The sequence below is a fragment of the Epinephelus fuscoguttatus genome, linkage group LG7, assembly GCF_011397635.1.
Source record: "Epinephelus fuscoguttatus linkage group LG7, E.fuscoguttatus.final_Chr_v1".
Classification (NCBI taxonomy): Eukaryota; Metazoa; Chordata; class Actinopteri; order Perciformes; family Serranidae; genus Epinephelus; species Epinephelus fuscoguttatus.
In genome coordinates, this window is record NC_064758.1 from 43,981,868 (window position 1) to 44,009,191 (window position 27,324).

Genomic DNA, 27,324 nt, shown 5'->3' on the forward strand with positions numbered 1-27,324 from the left:
GAAGTTGCGCTCATAATCATTTCTACAGTAGCACTCTCAGGAGTAAGGTGGATAAAGGTAGAAAAACGGAGCGTTTCAGACAGAAGGTGATCCCAGGTATATTCAGGCAGACAGTATGAGACAAAGAATGTGTTTTTTGACCATTAAAGTATGTAAACATGTTCTATTAGAAACCCAGAACACAAGTATGAACCTGAGTATGAGCAGATTAAGGGACCTTTAAAGTCAGGTTTTGAGTAGCACAGGAGGAGTTTACACAGCGTGGTATCTGTACTTTAACTTCAGTAATCTGATTACACGGTGTAAATGTGAGTAAATCTGACACCCGTTGTGACTTTAGTGACCTCGTGACCGCCCGCTGAATGAACGACCTGTTGTTTACGTTGACGTAGCTCCGCCCCTGACAGTCCGCGTGCTGCTGCTGCTGCTGCTGACAGTCCAGTGTGAGGAGAGGACGCTCGCGACCAGCTCAACTCCGCTCTAACGGTTATCAGTCAGCGTTAACGGCACCGACCTGCTAACTAACCACTTGGACCTAACGGATAAGTTTAGTAGCCTCCGGAGCTAACGGCTGACGGTGAGTAGCTCCGTTAATATCTGCTGTAACGGTTACTAACGGCTACTAACCGAGTGACGGCTAACTTAGCTGACTAGCTAGGTTAACGGTTTAGTGTGCTAGCTTATTAGGCTTATTGTAAACGGTAAGTGGTGAGTGAGCCAAGTTAGCTGGGAGGTTGTTGTTCCGTTCTCGTGAGCTTGTATGGCGACGGTGTATTTGGTTACAGGTGTGTGTGTGTGTGTGTGTGTGTGTGTGTGTGTGTGTGTGTGAGTACGTGCATGCGCGCGTGTCACTATCAGGGTGAAACGTCTCCCGTAGTAACGGTTGCTAAGCCTAAGCTGTCTGTCTGGAGCTAACATTAGCGTCCAGGCGCGTTAATTAGGCAGCGGTAACGGTAGATAATCAGCAGAGAGCTGTGTGTGTGTGTGTGTGTGTGTGTGTGTGTGTGTGTGTACACGTGTACGTGCGTGCGTGTATTCGTGTGTGTGTGTGTGTGTGTGGGCGGAGAGCGGAGCTGAGAGCATCGGTACACTCAGTTCAGCACAGAAACAACCTTTATTATTGTAACTGTCGATATTTTCATTGATCGATAATTTAAAGTGAAACTAATCGAATCAGGAAAGTGGCAAACGCCATAACAAGTCATCAGAGAAACAAAGTGACGTCTTCTGTTGGCCTGTTTTATTATTTATCTCCAATCAGACTGCAGTATTCAAATATGTTTACATGCTCATTAGGGGCTGTTCATTATATGTGATGAGGGACGAGGTGGTGCAAAAAGAGGGAGACATGTTAAATCATTTTTAAGCCCTGGGGAGGGACTTGTGGGTTTTATTTTGGAATATGTTACTGCAGATTTTTAAAGGAAACCTGCAGGCATGCTTTCTTTAAATATTTCCAAAATTACACCATTTATCCCGGGCAGAAACTGGAAAAACAGAAACTATAGTTGGATTTTTACATTTCTGACGGTCTTTAGACACAACATGTGCAAGAACACTTTCGTCAGGAAAAAAAGAAGTAACCAAATCTGATCTTAAAGTAGGGATATTTCATCAAAATCATGTTATTGTACACCTCATTTAAAATCTGGCCAAAAATAAACCGTTTGCAATAACGAACCAGAAGGGGTGTGAAGGATCCACAATATGATACTATCACGATACTTAGGTCATTAAATAATATTATTGCAATTTTAAATATGTTGTGATATGCTGAGTATTGCAATAAAATATAATGAGATTTATTACCTTTTTGGTACTGTAAATTATGTCCCCAAAGTTTGTCAACATCTGTTTTATCTGATAAGATAACATTTTCAGCCTGTTCATCTCTCTTCAGCCATTTATTTTGCAGCAAAATGTATCTAGTAGACTGAAAAAGCAGCTAATTTATATTATTGTAGTGGGCTACCTAAAATTTAATTTGTATTTGTAATATCTATAATTTATAAAATGAAATAATAAATACTTGGCACTGTGTGACGATACGATATTTCCACACAAAAATATCGTGACACTATGCTGTATTGATTTTCCCCACCCCTATTAATCAGCATGCACGACAAAAGTGAAAAACTGGGGCTTTTTTCAACTTCAGGATTTCGCCTCCAGCTTTTAACTTCAAAGGGTACGTTTTAAAAATCTAATAACTATTTATGGTGGAGGGAGGGTCATGCATTTTCTGTTAGTCACTCAGGGAGGCTCAATGAGAAATATTTGTAGCTTCAAGGACGATCAAATTTTAACAAAAAAAAAAGGTCGAACCCCAGCCAACCCCCTCCTCTGATAAGTAAAGAACAGTCCCTTAGTATCCCAGGCTTAGGTGGCATCTTTATTTTGAGCACATTTGAAATAATTAGATTGAACATCGAGAAACCTGGATATTTAGCTCCTTATACACGATCAAAACATTATCCAGGCTTCTGATCATCTGTATACGATGTTTGCATGCACATTCCTGTCCCAGTTATTTTTTAAAGTCTGTTGTTGCAACAGTGCAAAGACAGCAGATAAATAGAGAAGGTAAAAGATAACAATGCATTTAACAAAAAATAAATAAAAAAGAGACAGAGTACAAATAAGAACATAATGCTGACAAAAATTGCAATTTAATGTGATTTAAGTGGCAGTTGAGTGTGATTGATAATTAAGTCTATGTAAACAGAGCACACCAGACTGACGATATGATCAGGTAGTGGTACTTAGTGTTTGTCTTTATATAATTTTAGAATATGATGCAAAAATCAGTAACATATCAACATGATATAGTATTGTAAATTATAATGTTATGATGTCAGGTGGACAAACACCATAAGAGCAAATTATTCTTCACAGAACAATCTAAACAACAACTTACATTCCTGCTTACATGTTATCGGACATCATCCAGGTTTAGTGAAGCCTCAACATACTAGCCAGAGTGCTCAGAAACTGGGATAAGGTGGCATGTAAACACCTGACCCAGGTTTCTGATCCTTCTCTGCATCCTGAACTTGAGTTATGTTAAAGAAAATCTGCTGATGAATGATGGAGCGGTGGCCTACAGGCTGAAATAAATACAAATGCTGACATTGGTGCTGCAGAGCACTTGAATTGTCTTCGTCCTGCTCGAAGGAGAAGCTAAATCCAGCTAGAAAAGCAGCTAGAAAGTAGCTCATCCGCAGCTGTTGAGACAGTTTGGTTTAAAATATGTTCTGGATGTGGAGGAGTCAGAGACACATCTGCACCAACGCAGACGATCAGAGCCGCGGATAATACAGAGGATGAGAATAACCAGGTTTTTGTGTGCTCCACGTTTACGTCATATCCCTGAATATACTAAAAACACACATTCGTATCCTGTTTGTGAGTCTTGTGCTAATTTTGATTTAGATTCAGGATTTAGTGTTTCCATGGAGCACAGAGAAACCTGGTTATTCAGCTCGCTGTATTCACAATCATGATGGTGTCCAGTTTCCGATTGTCTGTGTGCACGTTGTGTCTTTGCTTACTAGACATTTATGTACTGATGAATTACAGTTTAGATTAAACTTATTTGGTTTCTAGCTCTTCAGATTTTCTGTATTTAACATCATTTAGCTTCTTCATTAATCTCTAGTAACAGCTAAGATACAATTTATGAACAATGGGATCCATTTCTGTGCAACTGTTTTTGGATATTAACTGTTCCAGCAGTACATCTCATCTCTGTGCAGCGTGTGCTCCGATCTGACTGGTTACTGCAGCTTCACCATCAGTCAGTGAGTTAGTTATCTGTTTGGGTCAGAGCCAGATAGCCCACAGGAAGCTCAACATCCATCCAAGCTACTCTGCTGAAACACTGTTACCCAACCTGTCTGCCCACACACAAACACACACACACACACACACACACACACACACACACACACACACACACACACATAACTGGATGGCCTACTGCCAGTGTGAGATCACTGGCTGTTTCCATTAGAGTCACACAGTTGGATAACACAGTTTGACACAGGTAGACACCCAGAGACAGAGACAGATAGCCCAGCAGACAGACAGGTGGCAGAGCTGGGTGATGGAAACAAACGTCATTTTATTTTTCAGCCAAATAATTTGTTGTTGATGTGATTGGGGTGTTGTCAAGTCCGCTAGTGTCTACAACAAACAACAACAAATGTCAGACCTCTGTGCAGATTCATGTATGAGGTCTTAATTTACGAGTAAACATTTGTATCTGATTTGATTTATTTTTGAAACCAACCTAAAGCTTCCCTCTGTGCTGGACTAGCTGCACCCTGTCTGCACAGGATTTACTTCAGCCAAATCTGTCTTACGTGTGTCTGATGGGACAGGTCAGAGCCGCAACGATTAATAGATTAGTTGTTCACTATTAAATTATTTGGTAGCTAATCTGATAATACATCAATCAGTTTAAGTAGTATTTAAAGAAAACAAAAGTCAAAATTCTTTGATTACAGCTTCAGAAATGTGAATATTTTCTGCTTTCTTTACTCCTCTGTAACAGTTCACTGAGTACGGTGAGTATTCACCCCCCTTCACATTATCCAGTGTTGTTGCATCACACCCTGTAGTTTAAATGGATTTTTATTTTGATTTTTTGTACTGGACCAACATGAAATAGTCAAACTTTGTGAAGTGAAATGGAAAAAAATTCTAAAAACAAACAAACAAACCAAGGGGTGGGGGGAAAATAGATACAGCATAGTATCACAATATTTTTGTGTGGCAATATCCTATCATCACACATTGATTTTTATTATATAAATTATTAATATGACTAATACAAATTAAACTTTAGCTAGCCTACTAGAATAATCTAATTGCTTCTCAGTTCACCAGATAGATTTTGCAGCAAAAAAGTGAAAGTTTTATTTTATTAGATAAAACAGATGTTGATACAGTTTTTCCTGGGGGACATACTTTACAGTTGAAAAAAATTAATACATCGCGATATATTGCAATGCTTACCACATTGCAACATATTTAAAATCACAATTACTACTAATACTTAAGTGACCATATGTATTCACCACATTTGCTATTGAAGAGTAGCCAGAAAGTTCAGTTTTAGTCTAATATAACTAGAGTACTGTCTACCACATATATTTAGGGAGTCTCCCACATGCCTTTTGGTGGACAGATGTGCTCTTTTTTATTTCTTCTTGTAAGGCTTAAAGTGGTCCAGTGGTCAGATACTCCAGTCTCCGCTGTGGAGCTCTCCAACTCCTGCAGGTTTATCTTTGGTCTCTTTGTTGTCTCTGATTACTGCCCTTCTTGCCTGGTCTGTGAGTTTTGGTGGGCGGCCTTCTCTTGGCAGGTTTGTTGCGGTGCCATATTCTTCCCATTTTGTAAGAATGGATTTAATGGTGCTCAGTGGGGTGCTCGGAGCTTCAGATATGTTTTTAGAACACAACCCTGATCTGTGCTTCTTCAGGACTTTGTCCCTGACCTGTTGAGAGAGCTCCTTGGTCTTAATGGTGCAACTTGCTTATTGGTGCTGCAGACTGAACTTTACTGCACTTAAGCGGTTACGGATATTTACATTATTTAAGGGTTGTTTTTATCTTTTATGGCCAAATGTAAATAAGAAAGGGGCGGCAGCTTATTCTGTAACTGATAATGTTAAATGGGCATATTGTCTCACATCGATCTCAGGCCCCTGAATTGCATCGAATCGAAATTGCATCGAGACAGACTTTATGATGTCAGCAAAAATAGTATCATTGTCTAAAGAATCGATATAATATTGCATCGATATTATTAAACTAGTGATTTACACCCCTACTGATTATGTGACTTCTGAAGGTAATTGTCAGCACCAGGTTTTATTTAGGGGCATCATAGCAAAGGGGCTGAATACATACGCATACAAAACTTTACAGTTTTTTTTTTTAATTTTAAATTTGTATTTTAGAAGTTTTGTTTTGCTATTTCACTCAACCAATTTTTGACTATTTTGTGAAGGTCCTATCTAAAAAACCTAAAGAAACCCCCAATAAAAATCTATTTAAATTACTGGGGTGAATACGTTTAGGCTGTGGGTTGTGGTCAAAATGTGACTTTTCAGGACGTCATCTCAGAGCTACTGATTGACATTTTTCCCCATTTTTTGACACCAAGAAAAGAAAAGCCGTTGTTGTCATGTTAAAGCCATGTTATATTTGTCTTTTATGAAACATTTATATGCCCTCAATGTGAATTTTCCCCGGTGGTAATGAGAACTGTACTGAATATCCATATCTGTATTGTATCGTGACAACACTAGTTTCCTGTAAAACAGTAATGTAACTCTGATGTGCTACTTTCACTACATGACCTTCTTACTACTCTTGCTTTCTAAAAGACCTCTGCAAGAAAACAAATGTCCTTTAGTTCATACTGACCTGCAGAAATCCGGTGCTTATACTTATCTGAAGTGTCCTATGCAAAAGAAGGTCTGTTTAGATTTTCTGAGAGCTCAGAAAAGCAGCTTTTGTTTTTATCACATTCACTTCCCAAATGAGCACATCCCAACTTCTGTACACTAATTACTTCTGTCGTCTGTGTGATTGATGTGTGTGTCAAATAGGACAACGTTACATAACGCTGCCATTGTGTGTTTAAATTTACAATACCATAATTACTTAGCTCGGCATTTGTATGAAAGGGAGCTGCTGTCAGTAATGTCAACAATATTTAATTGATTGATTTACCAGTTCAGAACCATTTTGGATTGACGTCATCAACAGAAAACAATGAATACTTTATCATTACATCAGCAGAGCAGGTGGACAGACGCTCACATGTGACATAACAGCAGTTACCTGACTGACACTGTCTTACACTACACCTGTCTCTCTCTACGTTTGTGTGTCTGGAAGGCGTGTCTCATCAGGTTGATTGGCAGTAAAGCAGTCCTATGATGGAGGAGCTTCACGACGTCCAGCTGACTGAGATCAAACCACTCCTGACAGGACAGGTGAGGAGGGGGGCGGGGCTTAACTGGGGTCATGGCCTGTACCTGCTTTAGAAAGTTGGGTATCCAGGACTCACAACAGTGTGCTGTTCATTCAGAAAATCTAAAGCAGGAGAAACGTGTCTAACAGATGTAGCTGCCTGCAGCTTAAAGAGCTGATTTAATAAACTTTATTTTATCAGATGTGATATTTTGCTCCTGTTTAACCAGGTCTGTGTGACCACAGTGAAACTGACAAACTGTGTGAAGATAAAGAGTGTAAGACCCGCCCTGTGCTCCCAGCTCCCAGAGCTCCCTGCCCGTCTGCTAGTACAAATCCACCAGAGAGTTTACCGGTGCTGCCAGCACGGGGGCATCTTAACAACATTCATCTGTGACAGATCTGGTTAAAAATCGGCAAATCATCCCTTTGAATTTCCAAATACAGCAATTTTTCAATATATCCGACAACACATGAATAAAGGACCAATAAAAACATGTCCTCTGATTTATAAAGTGACTATGATCAGAATCATATCCTGGATACTTTAATATCTGGATAAACTCATTTCATAACAATAATGATGAAAGAATTTCTCTCTGTCTCCTCAGAATGGGAGAAATCTCCAGGACTTTGACTGTCAGGTGAGTTCAGCACCATCAGAGCTTCACACAGTCAACACACCGTTTCCTCTCTGTTAGCATCGTGAGCTGCTGGAATCTGTATCAGAGTCAGACCTTTCATCAGGGACATAGACAAAAATATTTCTATATCATGTTTTTCAAAGTTGGAATATGAAACATGTTAGTTAGAAGTACACCAGTGTCTCTGAGAGGCTCAGAATTTATCACATAGTTTTTCATAATGACGGTATAAATCCTATTATAATTCAAATTCATGATTCAACAAGAGTCACTGACAGGCGCAGGAGCTTCCAGTTGTCTCTCTAGCTAGCCAGCTGCTAGTTAGCCATGTCGAGGTTTTCGAATGTTAATATCGAGGAAAAGATGGAGTTGATGGCACCAGCTGAGCTAAATTCTGCTCGCCATTGCACAGACATTGGAAGATAAATGGGACGACCTCCATGCCGCATCAGTTTCCTACAGGATATCAGGAACTGTAATATCCTTTGATCCACCGACACTTAGCTAAATCCTGGACGGTGACATTCAACCAGGTGACTCTTTCTTGATACGCTGATCTGACAGAGCAGAGGACTCTGGGAGAGAAGGAGAGGAAGTGTGGCTTCATGGTGAATAAGGACTGGTGTGACAGTGGGAGATGCTGTCCTGTTACTGCTGAGGATCAATGCTATACACTGTTTAGAGCCGGCTGCAGAGCAGAGTCGCTGCCTGTGTTTGGCAGGAGCAACATTGAGGTCAGGGTGTGTGCGGACAGTCAAATCATTCCTCAACCAGAAACCATGGATTACCAGAACATCCCGAAACATTTACATGATAAGTGCACAAGTTAAAGGAGCTGATGGGGTCAAGGTTCACTGGAGTTGTACTTTGTATAATTCCATGTGACAAACAGTTGATTGACAGATAGATATTCAGAGCAGCATGTTGCAAAGGCTAGATAAAAGATAGTTAGGAAAAGAAGAGACCAGTGGCTCAAAGAATCATTTTTAGGAGGAGTGTGTGAGGCAAACTGTTCACAAGCTGTCAAACATCAGGCCGAAGTCAGCTGGATAACCTTCAGCTCCACACACACATATTGATCAGCAGGACTCATCAGACTGACGTCAGTACAGCGGGTCAATTTGCATCAGTGCCTCTGATCAGAGTTATTTTAAATTAGAGCACAGTAACAGCTCTGTCTCTCTGCCTGCTCCTCCAACACATCCTGTGAGTTCTTTTGAAGCCATATCCACCTTATTACTGTCTGACAGTCAACTGAAAAACATAAGTTCATTTCAGGGAAGGCTGCATTTTCAGCTACACACAGACGCACACAGCCTTGAAAAGAAAATGAACACAAGAAATATATAGTTTGAGTGGTATGTTTTTCTCAGTAGGTTGTCGTGGGCTTTATTAGCTGAAAACATTTCAGAATCATATTTATTACATATAGCATTTTAAATGTAATGATCAGAAGTCTCTTTCTGAGTTATAAATATCTCTCTGATGGCCCTTTGTCAGTCTGCCGTCTTCGCTGCTCATGGGGGATAATATCAGTTCTGTAAATAATCACTACACTTGTAATATTTCCATATCAAACAGTCTGAACAACGAGCGAGAAAAACTTTTAATTAAAAAGCTGCTCGCAGGTCTCAAGTGACTCAGCTGTGGTTTGTTTTATGGTTTTCTTGTAATGGTTGTGAATCTGATTTCCCCGTGGGATGGAAGGAGCTCAGGAGGGAAGATAAAGAGCAGAGCAGAGGAGGAGAGGAGAGGAGAGGAGAGGAAGGTGTGATGAAACCAGTGAAGGGTGGAAGGAGGGCAACAAGTGGTTGGCTGTTCAGACCTTAAGACCTTACTGCTCTCAGCCAATGACTACAGAGATTATTCCTCTTGATCCCATCATGCCGCCTCCACTATCTCTTTCTTCCTCCGCTTGGCAGAAGGTGAAAGGACAACAGCTGACCACCGTCTCTGCTGAACTCTCTAATATCGGCTTTTTATGAACCCTTGTGTCTTTTTTGTTCCTCTCTAAAACTCTCCCCTCTCCTCCTCCTCCTCCCCTGTCAGGATGACTGACTCTCTGGATTTGCACCAGATCTCCTGTTCTTTAGGAGTTGGGGTGGTGAGTTAGCCAGTTAGCCATTCATTAGCCTGCTTTCCTTGCCAGCTGCTAGCTTCAAAGAGTCAGCAGCCTCTTAGCTGGTTAGCTAGTTAGCTTGCTCATCTCTACCTGCAGACATGCTGTTAGCCTGCAGACAGCAAACTGTTTTTAATACTCGGCTGTGTGTATCTTACTTCAGTTGTTAGAGTGACATCAGTCAGTCACACTTTAGAATCAGGTTTATCACACACAAGGAATTTACTTTGGTGTTTTGGTGCATACCAGCAAACATAGTAAGAGAAAAGTAAGTGCTACAACAGAAATAAATGTAGCATACAAATGTGAAAAAATACTATAAGGATATGTACAGTGTATCTGCTGCTGTTAAATGAAAGTGCTTTACAGAATTAGAAGTTGAGTTTTGTGCAGGAATGTGCAAAACTATTGACCAGGGAAAGTTTTAAAGTTCACAGTGTTATTTAATTAAACACTTTACATTAAAGGCCCAGTGTGTGGGATGCAGGGGGAGATATTAGCAGAAATTGATTATAATAATCATAACTATATGATAACATTAGTGTTCGGGCTGAACCCGACTCAGACTTATGTCAGCCAACTCAGATTTTGCCTTTTAATACGAATATTAGACAATTCTTTCTTTTACCCCCATATAGAGTTTCAAAGTTTAAATGGGGCTCAGCAGGACGTTCAGTGTGACAGCAGCATTCATGTAGTATAGTAAACAAGCTAACTCCCCATCATTGGGCCCATAGAGCAGACGCACTAGAGACTTCATTAAAATGATTTAATCTTGCAGCTCTTCTAGACTTTCCAAGTGTTATTTTACAGAACATATCCACTGATTTACAGGCGTCTCTTTCCTAATGTAAGTCAATAGGAAAAAATCTTTGAGGGCTCTGTGACCTCATGTCACAGACTTGGGAGTTGTAATTCCACTACGAAAATTGGCTTCAAAGCCCAGCGCACTTCCTGGGGGCCCGGCAGATCGTCCTCCTCAGAGTCCACCATGTTATTTCTACAGTAGCCCTGAACGGACAAAACAAACACTGGCTCTAGACAGCACCATTCATGTGTTTGAGCACATGCTACATGCTTGGCACACGGTAGAAGTTTCCCTAGGTTACAATCTACATCCTCACCCTCACTGCTAGATGCCACTAAATCCGACACACTTCCCATTAAAGTACCTGCATGTATTTTACAGAGACAGACAGAAAGGGTAGTGTGAGAAATTCAAGTGCTACAACTTAAAAACAGGAAATGCAATGGTAGATCTTCAAAGAAGAAGAAATATATTTAGTTAAAAGTTAGATTAAAATGGTGAAAAAGATTTGTTTGTACCAATTTAAAGATGTCATACAGAAGAAAAGAACAGAGCACAGAAACACAGTGGGGTTTACATTTCTTACTTTACTGTCAGATTTATCTCCATCCATTGTTTAAGTCTGTAACAGTAAGTGTGTTTGAGTTTTTAGTTTTTGCCTTTTTGCAGACAGTCAGTAACATTTTACAGAGAGGGATGAAAATGTTATGAGGTTTTTAAGTGTCAGCGTTTTCAGCTCTCTACAGCTCATCCGAGAGGCTCCTTCAGTGAGCAGCCTCAACACATTATTAAGCCCTGGTTTTAAAACTCATACGGTTTGACAGTGTAATGACAATCTGTGTGTGTGCACAGCATGTGAGGAAGCTTAAGATTTCATTAATAGAATCTGTCAGCTCGTTACATGGTCGGTTCATTAATGAGATTACTGGGCAACACCTCAGCCTGTGTGAAGCCATTCATCTGTCTGTCCATGTTCTGTCTGTAACAAGCTGAATATGTTTTACTACACATCATCTACATTCTGATTTCTAACAAATAATCCTCCTGAAACATCCCAGAGTTATCTTGGTGCGTCCATGTCTACAGTGGATGTACTGTTCTTATCGTGCACGTTCATCTGTTGGTTGGTTGGAAACACAAACACCTGATAGAACATCTGCCCTCCACTTGTCTGATTTCTGACCAAAGAAATGTGATGTATCAGTTTTCCAGTGAGCAGCTTCAGCCTGTTAAAAGCTGCTGACTGTCTCTGTGATATCAGGACCATGTTTTTGTTCTTTACTCATGTTACAATGAAAGTCGGGCTCAGAGGAGCCCCACTGGTACATGCCCTCCGTGTCGCTTCTCTCGGCTGAGTGTGATTTATTCTACAGCATGAAATGGATTTAGTGAGTTCACCCTCGAGGCTGCTGTTGTGCTGTTTGTTGTCGGTGCAGACAGGGTGATGTTTGTTTGTTGTTTGCTGTGTTGTGCAGGAGCACGATGTGGAGACGGCCCACGGTGTGCTGCACGTTACCATGAGGGGAGTTGCTAAGGGCAACCGACCCACAATCCTCACCTACCATGACATCGGACTTAACCGTGAGTAAATAAGCGCACACGCATTCACAGTCGTCATACAGTACAGTACATATACTATAGAGGTACAGTACAGAGAAAAAATATATGGTAAACAAGGACTCAATGCATGACTTGTGTGTGTGTGTGTGTCTGTGTGTGTCTGTGTGTCTGTGTCTGTGTGTTTATGTGCACGTAGATAAGTCTTGTTTTAACAGCCTTTTTAACTACGAAGACATGCAGGAAGTGACACAGCATTTCTCCGTTCTGCACGTTGATGCTCCAGGACAGCAGGAGAACGCTCCTGTATTCCCCACTGGGTAATGCACACACGCACACTCACACACTCACAGGTGTGTTTTCTTAAGGTTCTTATGTGACTTGTTGTTCTTCAGCATGAAAGCCCCCCTCCAGTCAGTGCTACCTTCTGTTTAACGGTTAAGGTTCTTTCACAAACAAAGAATGGGGGTGTGGTTAATCGTCAGACATAATATATCACTATGGCAACCAGATTGCAGCTGCAGTCGTTTACTGTTAATCAGAGGACAAATGAGACAAGAATTAGCACAACCCATGGACTCTGTTCTTCTCACAGCTGTCGGTTTAACGTAGTAACGAGGCACCGTTTTACTGCTGCTGCACCGAGAAGCCGCGCCCCCGCACACCGGCCACAGTGCACCACAGCAGGGATAGATATGTTGCCGAGGTTTGCTGTTTGAAATACAGCTATTGGACATTTCGGAGGTGCTGTGCTCTCACCTCAGCTCTCAGCACCAACAGCACAGAGGGCAGCACTGTGAATCTTTTTATCTTTTGCTTACCTGGTGGGACTTTTTCTTGTTGCTGTATGAAAATGTTGTTTTCAAACTTTCAAACAGTGGACATATCTGTCCATGCTGCACATACAGACATACACATACAAATGCCATTATGAAAATAAACAACATACTAAACTAAGATGTAGGAAACTAAAAACATACAGTGAAGACACTCGTTAGCCATGCAGTAATTTAGATTGACATATGAACAGACAGACAGATAGACACACCTATACAGACAGATATAACTAAGGCCATGATGAAGCTGATGAGTTAGCTCGCAATGATGTTGATGACAGTGCACCTGCAGAAGCTTGGAGGATGATAGTTGACCTGCAGATTCTACTATAGTCATACATTATCTTTCTGTTTCAGCAACAACCTGCTTTTTTTTAGCTTTCAGCACAAAATTAAGTTTCCTGTGATTAGTGTGACTAATCAGTATCGTCAGGAAATGATTTAGAAAAACATGAAATATCATAACATTTACAAAATACACTAAAGAGGGTCTTTAAATACTCATTATACAGAAAAAATAGGAAACAAAATCTCTGTTCGAGTGCCCTTTGTTCAACAACACAGCTGCTGGCACAGTGTCGTGATCAGAGGAAGGAAAATAAAAACCTCTGGGAGTAAAGGCTCAGTGACGAGGACTCTCCTGTGTAAGATTAATGTCTTTAAATAAAACAAACAAAGATTTCCTGCACTGTGTGTCAGTAAGTACAACAAAGACCTCCATGAGGCAGTGCTTTGCTAAATATATATAGATGCAGCACAGCTCAATGTGCTAAAGGATCGACAGGAGCAGTTTTTGCTTGTCAGCAGTGTTAACAAAATATTGGATATTAGGGTTAGAAAGATTACAGTCAAGTTCAAGATGTGTTACTGGACCCATGTTTACATCCATCCTGGTGTGTGTGTGCAGGTACCAGTACCCCACCATGGATGAGTTGGCTGAGATGCTGCCGTCTGTTCTGACACAGCTTCAGTGAGTCGCTGTCTTCTCTGTGATGCATGATGGGTGTTTTAGATTCAACTACAGACAGTTGGTTAGTTCACCCTGACGTATATGTGTGTGTATGTGTGTGTCATCATCAGGGTGAAGAGTGTGATAGGTATCGGCGTCGGAGCTGGAGCCTACATCCTCACCAAACTGGCTGTGAGTTTATCCGCTTCACTCAGCAACAGAGTAATGAAGCAAGGCTAACTGTGGAGAAGCTCAGCCAGAGCCCACGACAGGATGGACTGTTGTCTGTCTTTTTTTTTTTCTGTCACATCACTTCCTCTTGCTGTTGGCCTGGTGGTAATAACGATGATGATGATGACAGTGGTGATGATGACGACCTTTGCTGTTGTGTTTCAGCTGAAGGAGCCCACTCTGGTGGAGGGTTTAGTTCTGATCAACATTGACCCCTGTGCCAAGGGCTGGATGGACTGGGCTGCCTCCAAGGTTTGTCCTGCCCACCACACACACATACACACACACACACACACACACACACACACACACACACACACACACACACACACACACACACACACACACACACGCTTTCATAATCCCAGGTTTAATTGACAGTTTCAAAATAAAGAAGGTTCATTCTTGACCTTGACAGCAATTCTCAGTCTATAGCCGGGGTAGCACAAGGTCGCCAGAATTTCAAACTTCACCCTCATCCTGCAGCTCTTACCTTTCTCTCCTAAGCCCCTCTGCCAGACGACCACAGGCATATGCACGAGTGTTTCCCATATGATGCAACTTTACAATGAATCTCATTTCATGGTAGGGTTGCACACAGGTCATCCACTCAGCCCCCTCTCTCCCCACTTCTTCTCTCTCTGTTTATCAGACCACAAATGAGAGTTAGCTACTTAGCCACCACACAGTCCCTCTGTGGACTTTGCTGGAAGGAGAGTGGGCAGCTCTGTCCTTTGGTCGGTGGCAGCAGTGGCTCGAATTTGTTCAGCACCAGACCCAACATGTTTAACAGTAGCAACAGAAAGTTTGCTGATCTGACGGGAAGTTGTAGCTATGTGGTGCCCCTGGGGTTTGAGCGGGTGGATAAATGTTGCTGGCAAGGTGTTCGTCTCTGGAGCTGCTGCCTGCTCTCCTCCTGGGGAGGTGGTCTGTAGCAGCAGGGAGTGAGGTGGAGGACACTCTGTGATTTGAAGCTCTAGCTAACATTGGCTACGTAAATGTGACATCATCTCTGACATGGTTTACAGATGTTGACACGTTATGTTTCGTTTATAGTCGGTTTATATCCGTCGTCCTTTTTTGACTTGCTTTGCAGTGTAGGCAGTCGTTGCCAATGCAGGAACTTTTTCTGAAGGATTTTTCTGCTATAGAATCAGGCTTCGACCATCTTAAGGGACGTGCACGAGCATCTGCATTTGTAGAATAGCCACTAGGAATGCCATCTCCCTGCAATGGCCAGTGATTGGCCAAAGTTTCCCGTCACTGGCTAGATATTCTAAAGCCTGAATACAGAGTCAAGACAAGGTGCAGAGGTGTGTCTTTCTCTCAGACCATTTGAAATACAACATGCAATAAAACGTGATGCTTTTGTTTCCTGCAGCTGAGCGGCTGGACGAGCAACCTGGTCGACATGATCATGGGACACCACTTCAGTACTGTGAGGACAAACTAGTTGTACAAGACCCTAAAGCTTTATAAGACCAATTTGTGAAGCTCCACTGACCTGTGAGCTGTCTGTGTGTTTGTGTGTGTGTGCAGGACGAGCTAACAGAGAATATGGAGATCATCCAGACGTACAGACTCCACATCTCTCAGGATATACCGCAGGACAACTTGGCCATGTTTTATAACAGCTACAGCAGGTATGAGACCAAACACTGTGTGTCTCTGTGCAGTTTAAATGTCTTCACTGGGGTTATGTGGCTGATCTACAAACACTTGTGTATGTTAAGCAACCATGTTGGCTGTTACTAGAAATTAGTTAAGATTGGAAAGACTGAAGACAAAACATTACAGTTCAGTGCATTATTTACTGAGACAACCTTCGACTTCATCGTGTAGCGTGAATGTTATCACTGCTGCTTCTGTCAACATGAAGCTGCAACTGAGCTGTTCTGTGAGCTCAGTGAAAAACCAAAATATTGTTCTGTATCGTCTTCCTCAGTGTGTTTACTTCAAAAGGACTGTTACAGCAGCTGCCTGGAGTCTGTATTTATGTGTGTGTGTCTGTGTGTGTGTTAGTCGTGCTGAGTTGCAGATCGAGCGGCCGATCCCTGGTCTGAATGAAAACACAGTCACCACACTCAGGTATAATTTCTTCTTTCTTTGCTTTATTTAGTAATTATACCTTTCCACTGACACATCCTGTTACAGCTTATCTGACTGTGTGTGTGTGTGTGTGTGTGTGTGTCTCAGGTGTCCCGCTCTGCTGGTCGTTGGAGACACGTCGCCTGCTGTTGATGTCGTGGTGAGTGTCTGCTCTGTTTCCTTGACAACAGCCAGTAGGTGACGTCAGATTGTTGTTAATACTGTGTGTGTGTGTGTGTGTGTGTGTGTGTGTGTGTGTGTGCGCGCGCGCCCTGCAGGTGGAGTGTAACTCCAGACTGAATCCCACCAAGACCACTCTGCTTAAGGTACCCATCTGTCTGTCTCCTCTCTTTTCTCACCCGTCTCTCTCTGTACTCCACTGTTAGGTGTCGTCGGTCTGTGATGTTCAGCCATCCCAGTAATTACTCAGTGATTTACTATTTCGGTGTTTTCCCTTTAGTCGGCGGGGGAGTTTTTAATCCGGAGGTTTGGGGAAATCCCAGTGGGCCTGTACAGTTCTGGGCCAGTTACTGTGGGTTGTGTGGACTCATGTGTGGACTGAGCTGATAAATCTGAGCATGCACGTCTCCTATCTTCTCGTACTAACAAACACATACACAGTTATTTAACTGCCAAACTCAAGTCCACAGTGGAGTAACTGAGAAGCCCCTCCCAAAATGGTACAGTCCCACCTTGAGCTAAAGTCTGGACATTTTGGCAAAGTGCAGCAGTAGTTCACACACCAGGTTGAAGATGGAAAGAAACATATAACAGAAGTTAATAAATACGGCCAATAGAATACTGTTTAAAGAGGGAAACTGATTCCCAGTTCCTCCTTTGTTCTGATTTAGATTTTAGTTCTTATCTGGGTGCATCTGTTAATGAATTTGGGAGTGATCTTGTGTTTAGCATGTGGTTATGGGTCAACCTTAAACTATAAGTCTGAATTGAACAGTCTGTGGGGACTTGGCTCTGAACTGGATGGTTACTAGTCCAAGTCTCTGTATGGACTGAGTACTGGCTTTGGACTGGCATGTGGAGAGGTGCCAGTTTGCCTCCTGGGCACTGCTGAGGTGTCCTTGAGCAAACCCTCAAACTGCACCAGGAGTGTCATACTATGGCTGACACTGCACACTGCACCCTCGTTTAATACATGTGTGTATAAAACAGATTTGCGAAGAGGTACATTTCAACTGCCAGTTGACAGATTTTTTTTCAATGCACTTTTTTTATTTATGAAAATGTCTTACATTTAATGAGTCCAGAAATAAAAGAAGAAAAACAGAAGCAGTCTTAATAGATAGATATCATCTTTACTTAGTCTGTCAGGGATTTGTCCACGATTAAAGGATGTGAATGTTGCATGAGTCTTTGAATGATTGTTGCTACCTCCTTCCAGAAAGTCTGAACAGAAGGGTAAGACCAAAAAACACGGGCATGGTCAAACAGTTTTTTTGGACTTCTGTTTGGGCGTGATGAAAAAGCACATCAGGTTTTTCCAGCAGAAGTCCAGCAGCAGGTCGGGGAGTTAGTGGAGGACGACTGTGTTTCCCAGGCATCAGTGTCCAGCTCTTTTTCCCATCATTGTCTCACAGTCTGCAGTCCCTATTCACTGATGTGAAGCCATATTAAACCTGTAATGCTCCCTGAGTCATAAGCATCAATACATATATGAATGAGCCAGTTGCCTAATTGAGTGGACTGACATACAAAGAAAATTTAATTTGAAAAATTTTGCTCTCATCACATGTTACGTTATTCTTTGTGTCTCCACCAGATGGCGGACTGTGGAGGACTTCCTCAGGTGGTGCAGGTGAGTCTGACGGCCAGTTAATCGTCTCTGTGTCCATGCTGTGTGGACGTCCACGTGCAACCTATTTTTTGTGACAGTGTGGACTGTCGGCTGCACGTGCTCCAATCTCTTGTTCCAAACTCCAGTTTAGTCCAGAACACTGCAGGTCAAGTTAGTTTTAGGTTGGATATTTGACAGATAGTCCCTCCGGACCCAGCAACCGCTTCTTAGTTTTGTTTTCACTCGATGTCAGTAGTAGAAGAATGGTAACCTCACTTCTCAGCCCTCCCGTTCATTGCCGGGGGTTGACATGAACTGTCAGTTGTACTGAGAATAGAACTGTGTCTGCAGCTGTCATCAGATGTTTGATATGGAAAGTATGTCTGAGACTAACTGTTCTCATACTGTAAGCTTAAGGACAGTGTTTCCTTGCTGAGCTGCGGTGGAGAGATAATAACACAAACAGAGAATTTTATACTGAAAAGTCTGTAAATTTGATTTGTCTTAGTGATTTTTACACTCAACAAAAAAGGGATTAGACGGGGATCTCTTCACAGTGTGTGTGGACAGGAGGAATGCTCACTTTTATACAACAGTCTGACTAAAGTGTGTTTGTCTCCCCTCAGCCTGGGAAACTAGCCGAGGCCTTCAAGTATTTTGTCCAGGGGATGGGCTATAGTGAGTATCTTCTAATGTCTCTATTCATGTCACTGGAGGATCACACACTCCTCCATGGCTTTTAGACACACACATGTAAATCTGAGAGAAGAGATACTAGAGTTTCTTTAAAGGTCCAGTGTGTAGGATTTAGAGAGTGTATTGGCAGAAATTGAATACAATTTGAAAAGTATGATGTCTGTAGTGTAAAATCACCTGAAAATAAGCTGGTGTGTTTTCATTACCTTAGAATAAGCTGTTTATATTTAGATAGGGAGCGAGGCCTTGTCTACAGAGATCATCATGTTGCACCACCATGCTTTTACGGAAGCCTAGAACAGACAAACCACCACTGGCTCTAGATAGGAACATTCATGTTATCATGTTTCGTCACTGTACTTAGGAGCCCCTCTGTGACGAGCAGCATTGGAAAAACACCCTTTTTTAAATGTTGAAACTGCTTTATCCAGTGTTTCTACCTGTTTTAATCACTGGGTCCGTCTGTTTTGCTCTCTGTAAAAAAAAAAATCCTGAACATCTAGATCTTAAGTTATTAGAGGAAAAAGGTGAGCACAGATTAGCAGGTGCTGGGCTAGCAGGCTGTCTCCGACATGCCAAATAGCTTTGGAGAAACACCGATTTGAAACATCAGACGGCTTTCAGTGTTTTTTGCTGGTTTAAATCACCCAGCGAGAGTCAGAGGCCTCTGTAGATATTTCAGCTCTAGTTTAAACCTCCTGAACATCTGGATCAGAAATAAGGTTTGAGCACACATATAGTTATCAGAGAAAAAAAGATGAGCACAAGCAGTGCGTTTGTGACCTGCACTAACACTGGTTTGTAAAATAAACTGCTTTATTTAAATCAATCTAATTTAAATCACCTGGTCAGTTTGTTCTGGAGATGAGGAGACCTCTGTGGATCATTCAGCTCCCCCTAAAAACCTGTGAAGCACTGATCGCCTTTGAAGTTTTAACCAGGAGAAGTTTCAGCTGGTTACAATCTGCAATGTTCACAGCTAGATTCCATTAAATCCGTCTAAATCTTAAACCTGGACCTTTAAATTCTTTTTAATTAACAAGAAAAAACTGAATTCTGTCTGTGTTTTTTTTTATGTGTTCGCAACTTCCTGTTGGTCTTTGTCTCTCTGTGTTAACATGGTCCTCTTATATGTTCTAATCTGTCCGAGTTTAGCAATAGTCACATTTTAGTCACCTAGTTATTGGTATTTATAGTACTCTTAAGGCCCATACACACTGTGGCATATTCTTTTCTTTTTTTGTGCGATTAATTCATCAATTTATATTTTTGAACTGTTGTTTTGTCATGAATACTTTCACACAGAATGCGAACGTTACGTGCCAAAATAAGGAACAATCTATTTCAAAACCGGGACAATTTTTTTGAGCTTTTGCACCACAAATAAAAGAATCCACCACCAATCACACAGTGAGGAACGGCTGTCACTCAGCAACTTCTCAGTGGCAGACCTGTTGATGGTTTATGTTCCCCAGAACCCTGTATTATATGACAAAGGACACAAAAAACAATAAAGACAATGAAATCAAGGACAATATGTGGAGTCACATCGCTGAAAAATACGGCAGCACTGCAGTCCAGAACAAGACAGCAAACTTTATTACTCCTTTCATTCTTACCTTTCACAATTAAAGCCTCAGACGTAAACACTGCATCACCGTTCACCAGAGGGAACTCAGATTCATTCAAAACAAATCTATTCCAACCTTTAATTCAACAAGAGTTGCAGCTGCCACAGATTAAAGGGAAATTTTGGTTTATTTCAACCTGTCTCCTATCGTCCTAAATTTGTTTTCAAGTGACTAGTGACATAAAAACAATAGTTAGCATGTTAGCCGTTAGCCTAGATACAGCCAGGGCGCATAGTAGCGTCAGACCTGTTAAAACGTAAGTGAACGGGCAACCTTCAAGTGCAAAGTTAGTCCACTAAACAAGCTTTTTTTCCACAAAGACCGCCTCATATCGTTAGGATAAATGTCAGAGAACATATAGAAAACGACATGTAAACGTGTTGTCTTAGCTTACCGGTGTGCTGCCATGTTTGTTTACCATTTAGCTCTGCTTTCCAAAGCGTGGCCGAAATATATCTGGCGAGCTCTAGATAAAGCCCAGCTGGATACTACTCCAGGTGGAGGTGTCTCGTCCTCGGTCACATCCAGACCTTGAAAATAAGGCTGCAACCGGTCCCACTCCTTGCAACAGAGGCATTCCTCTTCTGTGGGCACTGGGGCACAGCATTCACAGGTACACCACCAATCTCCAGAGCTACGCAGCCTTGCAGCAGCCATTCCTCCTCTCTCGTCCTCTACCTGTTGCGCCTCTCTCTCTCTCCTCCTCCGTTCTTCAATTTCATGAAGCTCTTCGTCAGTGTATCCTTCCAGCTGTTGCTGTTTGTTCAGGCACGCTATGAGATCGCTGCTTGTTCTCGTGATATTTCTGCTGCGCTTTGGAAAGCAGAGCTAAATGGTAAACAAACATGGCAGCACACCGGTAAGGTAAGACAACACGTTTACATGTGGTTTTCTATATGTTCTCTGACATTTATCCTAACGATATGAGGCGGTCTTTGTGGAAAAAAAGCTTGTTTAGTGGACTAACTTTGCACTTGAAGGTTGCCCGTTCACTTACGTTTTAACAGGTCTGACACTACTATGCGCCCCGGCTGTATCTAGGCTAACGGCTAACATGCTAACTAATTTTTTTCGTCACTAGTCACTTGAAACAAATTTAGGACGATAGGAGACAGGCTGAAATAAACGGAAATTTCCCTTTACCATCGCTGCTGGTATAAAAAGTTTTGGTGCGTAAAGACTGTTTAGTTTCAATGAGATTTACAGAATGAAAATTATAACTGATAGTTTACATTAGCTGCGTAGTCAAAAAGTGTGTGTTTATGTGTGTGTGTCTACAGCTCTGCGTCAATAACTGTAAGTAACAGTTTGCAGTGTCGTACACAGCAGTGTATGAATCAGTTGGATTTCCTCAACACACAAATTCATGTTTAGTGTGTGTGTGTGTGTGTGTGTGTGTGTGTGTGTTTGTGTGTGTTGCCTCTGATTACAGCTTACCTGTCAACCTGTCCTCCTTCCTTTATGCTCTTGTTCTTCTTCTCTCTCTTTGTCTTCGTTTCCTCCAGTCCCTCATGTTGTATTAAACCGCCTGAGCAGCCAATCAGGTATCAGGATTTCAACCAGACTCTTGACTCCGCCCACTCCAACTTCTCGCCTGTCTCCATTTCCATCTTTGTTTCTGTGGTGTTGTTTGTCTTGTTACTCCTTTCCCTCGTCTGTCTGTCGTCGTGTCTTTGTGCCTCCGTGTGTGTGTGTGTGTGTGTGTGTGTGTGTGTGTGTGTGTCTGCATGCTGTTGATCAGCTGATCACACTGATTGTATTTTTTCCTCTGCAGTTAAAGTGACCAGCAGGCTGTGCTGCATGCCAACACACTTCAGCTCCGTTCACACTGCAGACTAATATCTGATAGTTTTGAACGGCTCATGTTCTGTAGAAACTCATCCCACAGTAACATGAAAACTATCAGAATAGAAACAAAACAGACGACATCATATCTGTGTTTGATCAAACGAAGTGACATTTCCCACTGTGGGAATGTATCATCCCCAAACCCGGAGCCATCTGAGCACAAACTTTGTGTTTTACAAACCAGAACGTTTGGTCTCAGTGTGTTGCTCTCTCATCATGGTGCGTTACACACAGTGTGACAACATGATGAGGGCTGGCTCAGGTCAGTGATGTAAGGTGGTTTTATTGGGATGGAAACTCTGATTAAAGGGCGGCTCCATCTGCGTTCATATGCTCATGTCTGTTCATAGAGATCAGCCAGCACATGGAAGAGGAGGTCTTAACTCTGGTTATCCACAGGCTCCATCAGATTAGGCTTCATTGTCGTCAGACCATAGCTGATGGGTTCCAAGATTGGAGCGCTGATAATAAGTAAAAAGCATAGTTCAGATTTTTTGAGTGGAGTCGTACAAGGTATTTATCCATAGTCAGTGTGTTACCCACTGTAGATGGCGGAAGGCACAGGAGACAGGAAACTGAAGCCGTTATATCGCTCTTTTCAAAGCCACCAGACTCCATTAACAAAAGAAATGTTGCTGGTCTACTGCCGCCTCAATCTGTTAGTTAGTTTTTGTTATTGTGTGACGTTCAAATCTGATCTAACGTAATGTCAACATCCGGATGTTTCCAAGCGTCCGTGACTGTTTGGGGGTCGGAGGAGGGCTCGGCTCAGTCATGAAGAGGCACTTCAGGTGGGTTAGAGGGTTTATAAGTAGCAGCGTCATGAATGTCAGGTCATGTGGGAACACGTTTTTACTAGGGCTTGGGAAAGTAGCATTTTGACGCTGAAATAGGGCGGGGCAATATGGTTTAAAAATAATATTGTGATATTTTTCTAGGCTGTATCACTGTACACTATATACATCCTTTTAATTTTTTTTTAAATCGTGTCTAAAGCACTGTAGGCTACTGAAACACAGAATTATTAAATGAACCACAGTCACAATAAAGTTAAATAAAGTCCTGTTATAATTAAATAAAGTAAAGCAGAACCACTGGTGCTTTTATTTTGAAACACTCAGCTCGTCTCAGGCCAGAAGAGAGGAATGAAACGTTGAAGTGAGTCGAATGCTGGTGGCTTGGAAAAATGATGGGACAGTTTATACTCAGTGTTTGCAATATGCTCATTTGGAACGATAAATCACCCACCCCGACGCTGAAACGTAGGTACGTTGACCAAAAATTGAATGTTTGGATTTAAATATAAAAGGAACTCCAGTGAGAAGCTACAGAATGATATAAAAACCTGTGAATAAATGAATAATGGAGCCGCCCTTTAATTCAGATTTGCTGCCTCAGGTTCACACTGTGCAGCGTTCTGTTGTTTCAGTCCTGTCAGACTTACAGACGTGACTCAGTGCAGCTTCTTGCTGTTCGCACTGAGCAGAACATGTGAAATATTCGGAGCTTCAGTGTGAACGGAGCCTCAGGCTCACCGTCATCAGATTTGAATCCAGCTGCTCGGTCACAGTGTGGACGATTCAAATCATCACACAGACAGCCTGGTCCTCCACACACACACACACACACACACACGAACACGAACCAGCTCCACACTGATGTTTCCTGTCTCTAACACATTCATGTCTCTGTCGCCCCCTCAGTGCCCACAGCTGGTATGACCCGGCTGGTTCGCTCCAGGACTCACTCGGCCTCCAGCGTCGGCTCCACAGACGGCGTCCGGAGCCGCAGCACCACCAACACACTGCCAGAGGGCGCTAACCCCACCAGCCCCGGACACACAGCAGAACGCCCCATCGAAATGACCGCGTAGGACTGTTCCTGCTCTGTCTCTCTTTACTCTTCTTCTTTTCCTCCTCAGGTGCTGTGTGCACCTGGGACTTTCCTCTGTGTAGGACGCAGACAAACAGGTTCTGCGTCGTAGTTGTAAACGTTCTTCCCAAAGACAAAGGTCACAGCCGACATCACGTAGACAAACACCCTCAAATATCTGTAGGTTTGACCGCTGTGTCAGCCGCGTTGGCTCTGTTATCCTGTGCTCTTTAGGATGCTGATGTTGGTTCGTTCTCTCACTCCCTCCTCCCTGGAGCCATGCGGTTGCCGTGGTGATGCTGTAGATGTAACTGTACATGAAATTCAGCTGGTTTATATTAACATTCAGTTGTGTTGTGTTTCTTCAGTAGATCATTTCTCCTCCTTGAGTTTGGTTCTGACCCCTTCTTTTTATTATTACTCTTATTATTATAATCTTTATTATTTTGTTAAGACTGTTGTTGATGGCGGTGGTGTTGGTTGCTATGACGCTCGTTTCTGAAACGATTAACCCTCTTCCTACCCACCAAAATTCACTAACTTTAAGGGAATATGTTACCAAAAAGCCCCAAAAATAGTTTTTAATATCAGTTATGCCCGGGCCACACTGCAGGTGTGAGCAGCACGTGAGTCCCAGAACCTCTTGGTTTTTGTTTCTGCGCTGATGTTAACAGATGAGAGCAGCCACAGCAGCTCTGCTACAGCGCGGCACACCTGTTGAACATCTAGATAACAGGATTCTCGCCTCTTTTTCCCACGACACGCACAGTTTCAGAAAAAATAGACAGTGAAAAAGGTCTTTTGTTAATCATATTGACGTGATGTCACCTTTTAGTACAGTTTTAATATCTGTATCTGTCACAGACACAAAAAAATATAAATATTTATTCCCGTTTCAAAATAAAAGCCCTCCGACAACATGCCTGTTGACAGAATCCCCTCAACTGTTAAAACAAGGCCTTTTTATTGTGAAATATTGTCATGACTGTGTTGTTGACGATGCAGCGGCTGCACGGCTCCATACATTTGTGAAGTACCAACTTTTAATTGTGTAAATACAGTAGTTACAGCAGCAGGCAGCGCCGCAGCAGCAACACTGTCTTTGTGAACACTGCACACGCGTGTGCCGCAGCAGTTCAGCGAGGTAGTCGTCATGCGTTGTTCTCGTAGGCAGTGTGGCCTGGGCATTACACTGCTCCTGCCCAGGAATGTCTGACAAATGCTCGGTTGTTTAGTAGTAAACAGAGGGATTTTAAACAACAGCAAAACAATGTCAAACTAAACATGCAGCTGACAATATATGTGACCAAACTTCAGGGTTTAAAACGGTGGAATAAGTGCCGTCATTTCAGTCAGTGATTCTGTTACGAATGCGAAACGTCCGACTCCTCTATCGTTCACTCAGACAGCCCAAATATCTCTTCAGCAGCTGCAGTTCGTCGCTGCTTCACCAAAACTGTCAGCATGTAGGCGACTTTTTCTCCAGATAAAAATCAGACTGCTGCTCGTAGTCGTTTTTTCTGTGAACGGGCAGATTTCTGTCTGGTTCTCCAGACTTCAGAGGGTTCCTAACTGATGTTAAAAACATCATCATTTGTGGTGAACAGTTGTTTCATCCTCTAAATTGAGCGACCTCATGTGCTCCTTTTCTGTCACTGTACATGGTTTAGTTTCAGTGGAGCTGTCACTGACGCCGCCCTGCTCTCTGTTCATTAGGCCCGTCAACAGCATGCTCGTTGTGGAGTTTTGGCATGCAGTCTGTACAGTGGTATCAGTCCAGTGAGTAACTGAGATGTTGTTCATCTGTGAACCTGCCTCTCAACTCAGAGACGGGAAGAAAAACACCTCCACAGAAAAATAATACACACGTTAAAACTTCTTCCACTTTGTGTTGTGTTGTTGTTGCAGTTTTTGTGTCTCCGGACTGAAAGCTGCCAGCAGGGTTGTTTATTGATTATCGATTATTATACAGACTGGTGAGCTCCTGTATGACACTCTGACAGTAAGCACTTATTTGGCTTCGGTGACATTGATTTGATAAATTGCACTTTAACTGTCACTTTGTGTCAGAGGAGACGATCGCAGACGGTCGATGTGTTGTGCACTGAAGCGCTCAGTCAGAGCTGTGACATCTGGCGGCCATGTTGCTCCTCCTGCTGATGTTGACGCAGTGGTTTGTGTCAGGCAGTGCTACTGAACTTCTCCAAAATGATGCCTACTGTTTGTAAGCTCTGCTCTCTGGTGGGATGCCGCCCCCTGCTGGAGAAACGAGGACACTAAATCCTGATATTTGTTAGCAGCCATGTCGACTCATATTGGGATTTCAGAAGCATTAAAATGTTTCCTGAAAACCTCTCTGTGAAACAAAAAACACCACAAACTGAAACTCTGGTTCACACAAAGTCAAATATTTAGTTCTTTTATTCTATATATACTAACTGTGCTCCTGCCGTCTGTTACTGTTCTTAATATTTATTATTACTTAAAGATTTGTACTGAAGCATTGGTAGCTGTTCTGTTACTCTGAGGTTTGTTGTTTCATGACTTTTAATGTAAACAAAGTTTGTAATGAAATAAAGCTCGTTATCCAAACAGGTGGTTTGACCTGAATATTCTGCAGTGGTGGAGGAAGTGTTCAGATCGTAAACCAGCAGTGGGACGTAAAAAAGCTGATGGTCTTTATTTCTTAATTTATTTTACAGGGTCAGTTTGGGGTAAAAAAAAAAAAACAAAAAACAGAACATGTGGATGTTGGTTGATAAATATCTTAAAATGACATGAGAATAACTAAATTTTAATGTTTTAACTAGAGCTACATAATATATATATATATATATGTATAAATACATAATCAGCGTGTTAGATAGAGTCGATGAGCCCCCGGTTTGGAGAAGCAGGCTGGAGTCCAACACGAAAGCTATGCGCTGTACTGCTGTGGAGGGGTCAGCCACAAAACATATTTTAGCCACCTAAAAGAATCAATATCACTTATTGTGTGCGCTATATTGATATTATTTTCACTGGTTTGCCTTTCCATCAGACAGCAGTTTCCGACGGTGAAGCTGTCACCAGCCTCAGATCCCCATCTCCACTCTCGTCACAGCCAGACTCCATTGACAAAAACAGTAATTTAACATCAGTGAACACAGGAGCTGCTGATCTACTGCTGCCTGTTTGTTTGTTTGTTTGTGTGACTTTTGTGAATTTGACGTAAACCTTTCAGACACCAAAGTCACACAGTAACACAAACAGATAGAGGCAGCAGTA

General features: G+C 42.2%; 1 protein-coding gene across 1 annotated transcript; it reads left to right on the forward strand.

Moving 5' to 3' along the window:
* Positions 1 to 400: 400 nt before the first annotated feature.
* Positions 401 to 26,649, forward strand: LOC125892267 (protein NDRG3-like). The gene is made up of 16 exons (XM_049582182.1): positions 401 to 577; positions 6,912 to 7,009; positions 7,598 to 7,630; positions 12,033 to 12,138; positions 12,314 to 12,434; positions 13,858 to 13,920; positions 14,031 to 14,091; positions 14,296 to 14,382; positions 15,512 to 15,568; positions 15,670 to 15,773; positions 16,153 to 16,218; positions 16,327 to 16,378; positions 16,497 to 16,544; positions 17,996 to 18,031; positions 18,637 to 18,688; positions 23,889 to 26,649. Exons 2-16 carry the CDS (start codon positions 6,950 to 6,952, stop codon positions 24,056 to 24,058), a joined length of 1,116 nt encoding a protein of 371 aa, XP_049438139.1. The 5' UTR covers positions 401 to 577; positions 6,912 to 6,949; the 3' UTR covers positions 24,059 to 26,649.
* The last annotated feature ends 675 nt before the right edge of the window (positions 26,650 to 27,324 follow it).

Excerpts from the sequence above, each read along its gene's own strand:
- LOC125892267 (XM_049582182.1), top strand. The coding sequence starts at position 6,950 with ATGATGGAGGAGCTTCACGACGTCCAGCTGACTGAGATCAAACCACTC. Across the intron at positions 7,631-12,032 it reads TCCAGGACTTTGACTGTCAG|GAGCACGATGTGGAGACGGC; the intron begins GTGAGTTCAGCA and ends TGTGTTGTGCAG. Across the intron at positions 15,774-16,152 it reads TTTTATAACAGCTACAGCAG|TCGTGCTGAGTTGCAGATCG; the intron begins GTATGAGACCAA and ends TGTGTGTGTTAG.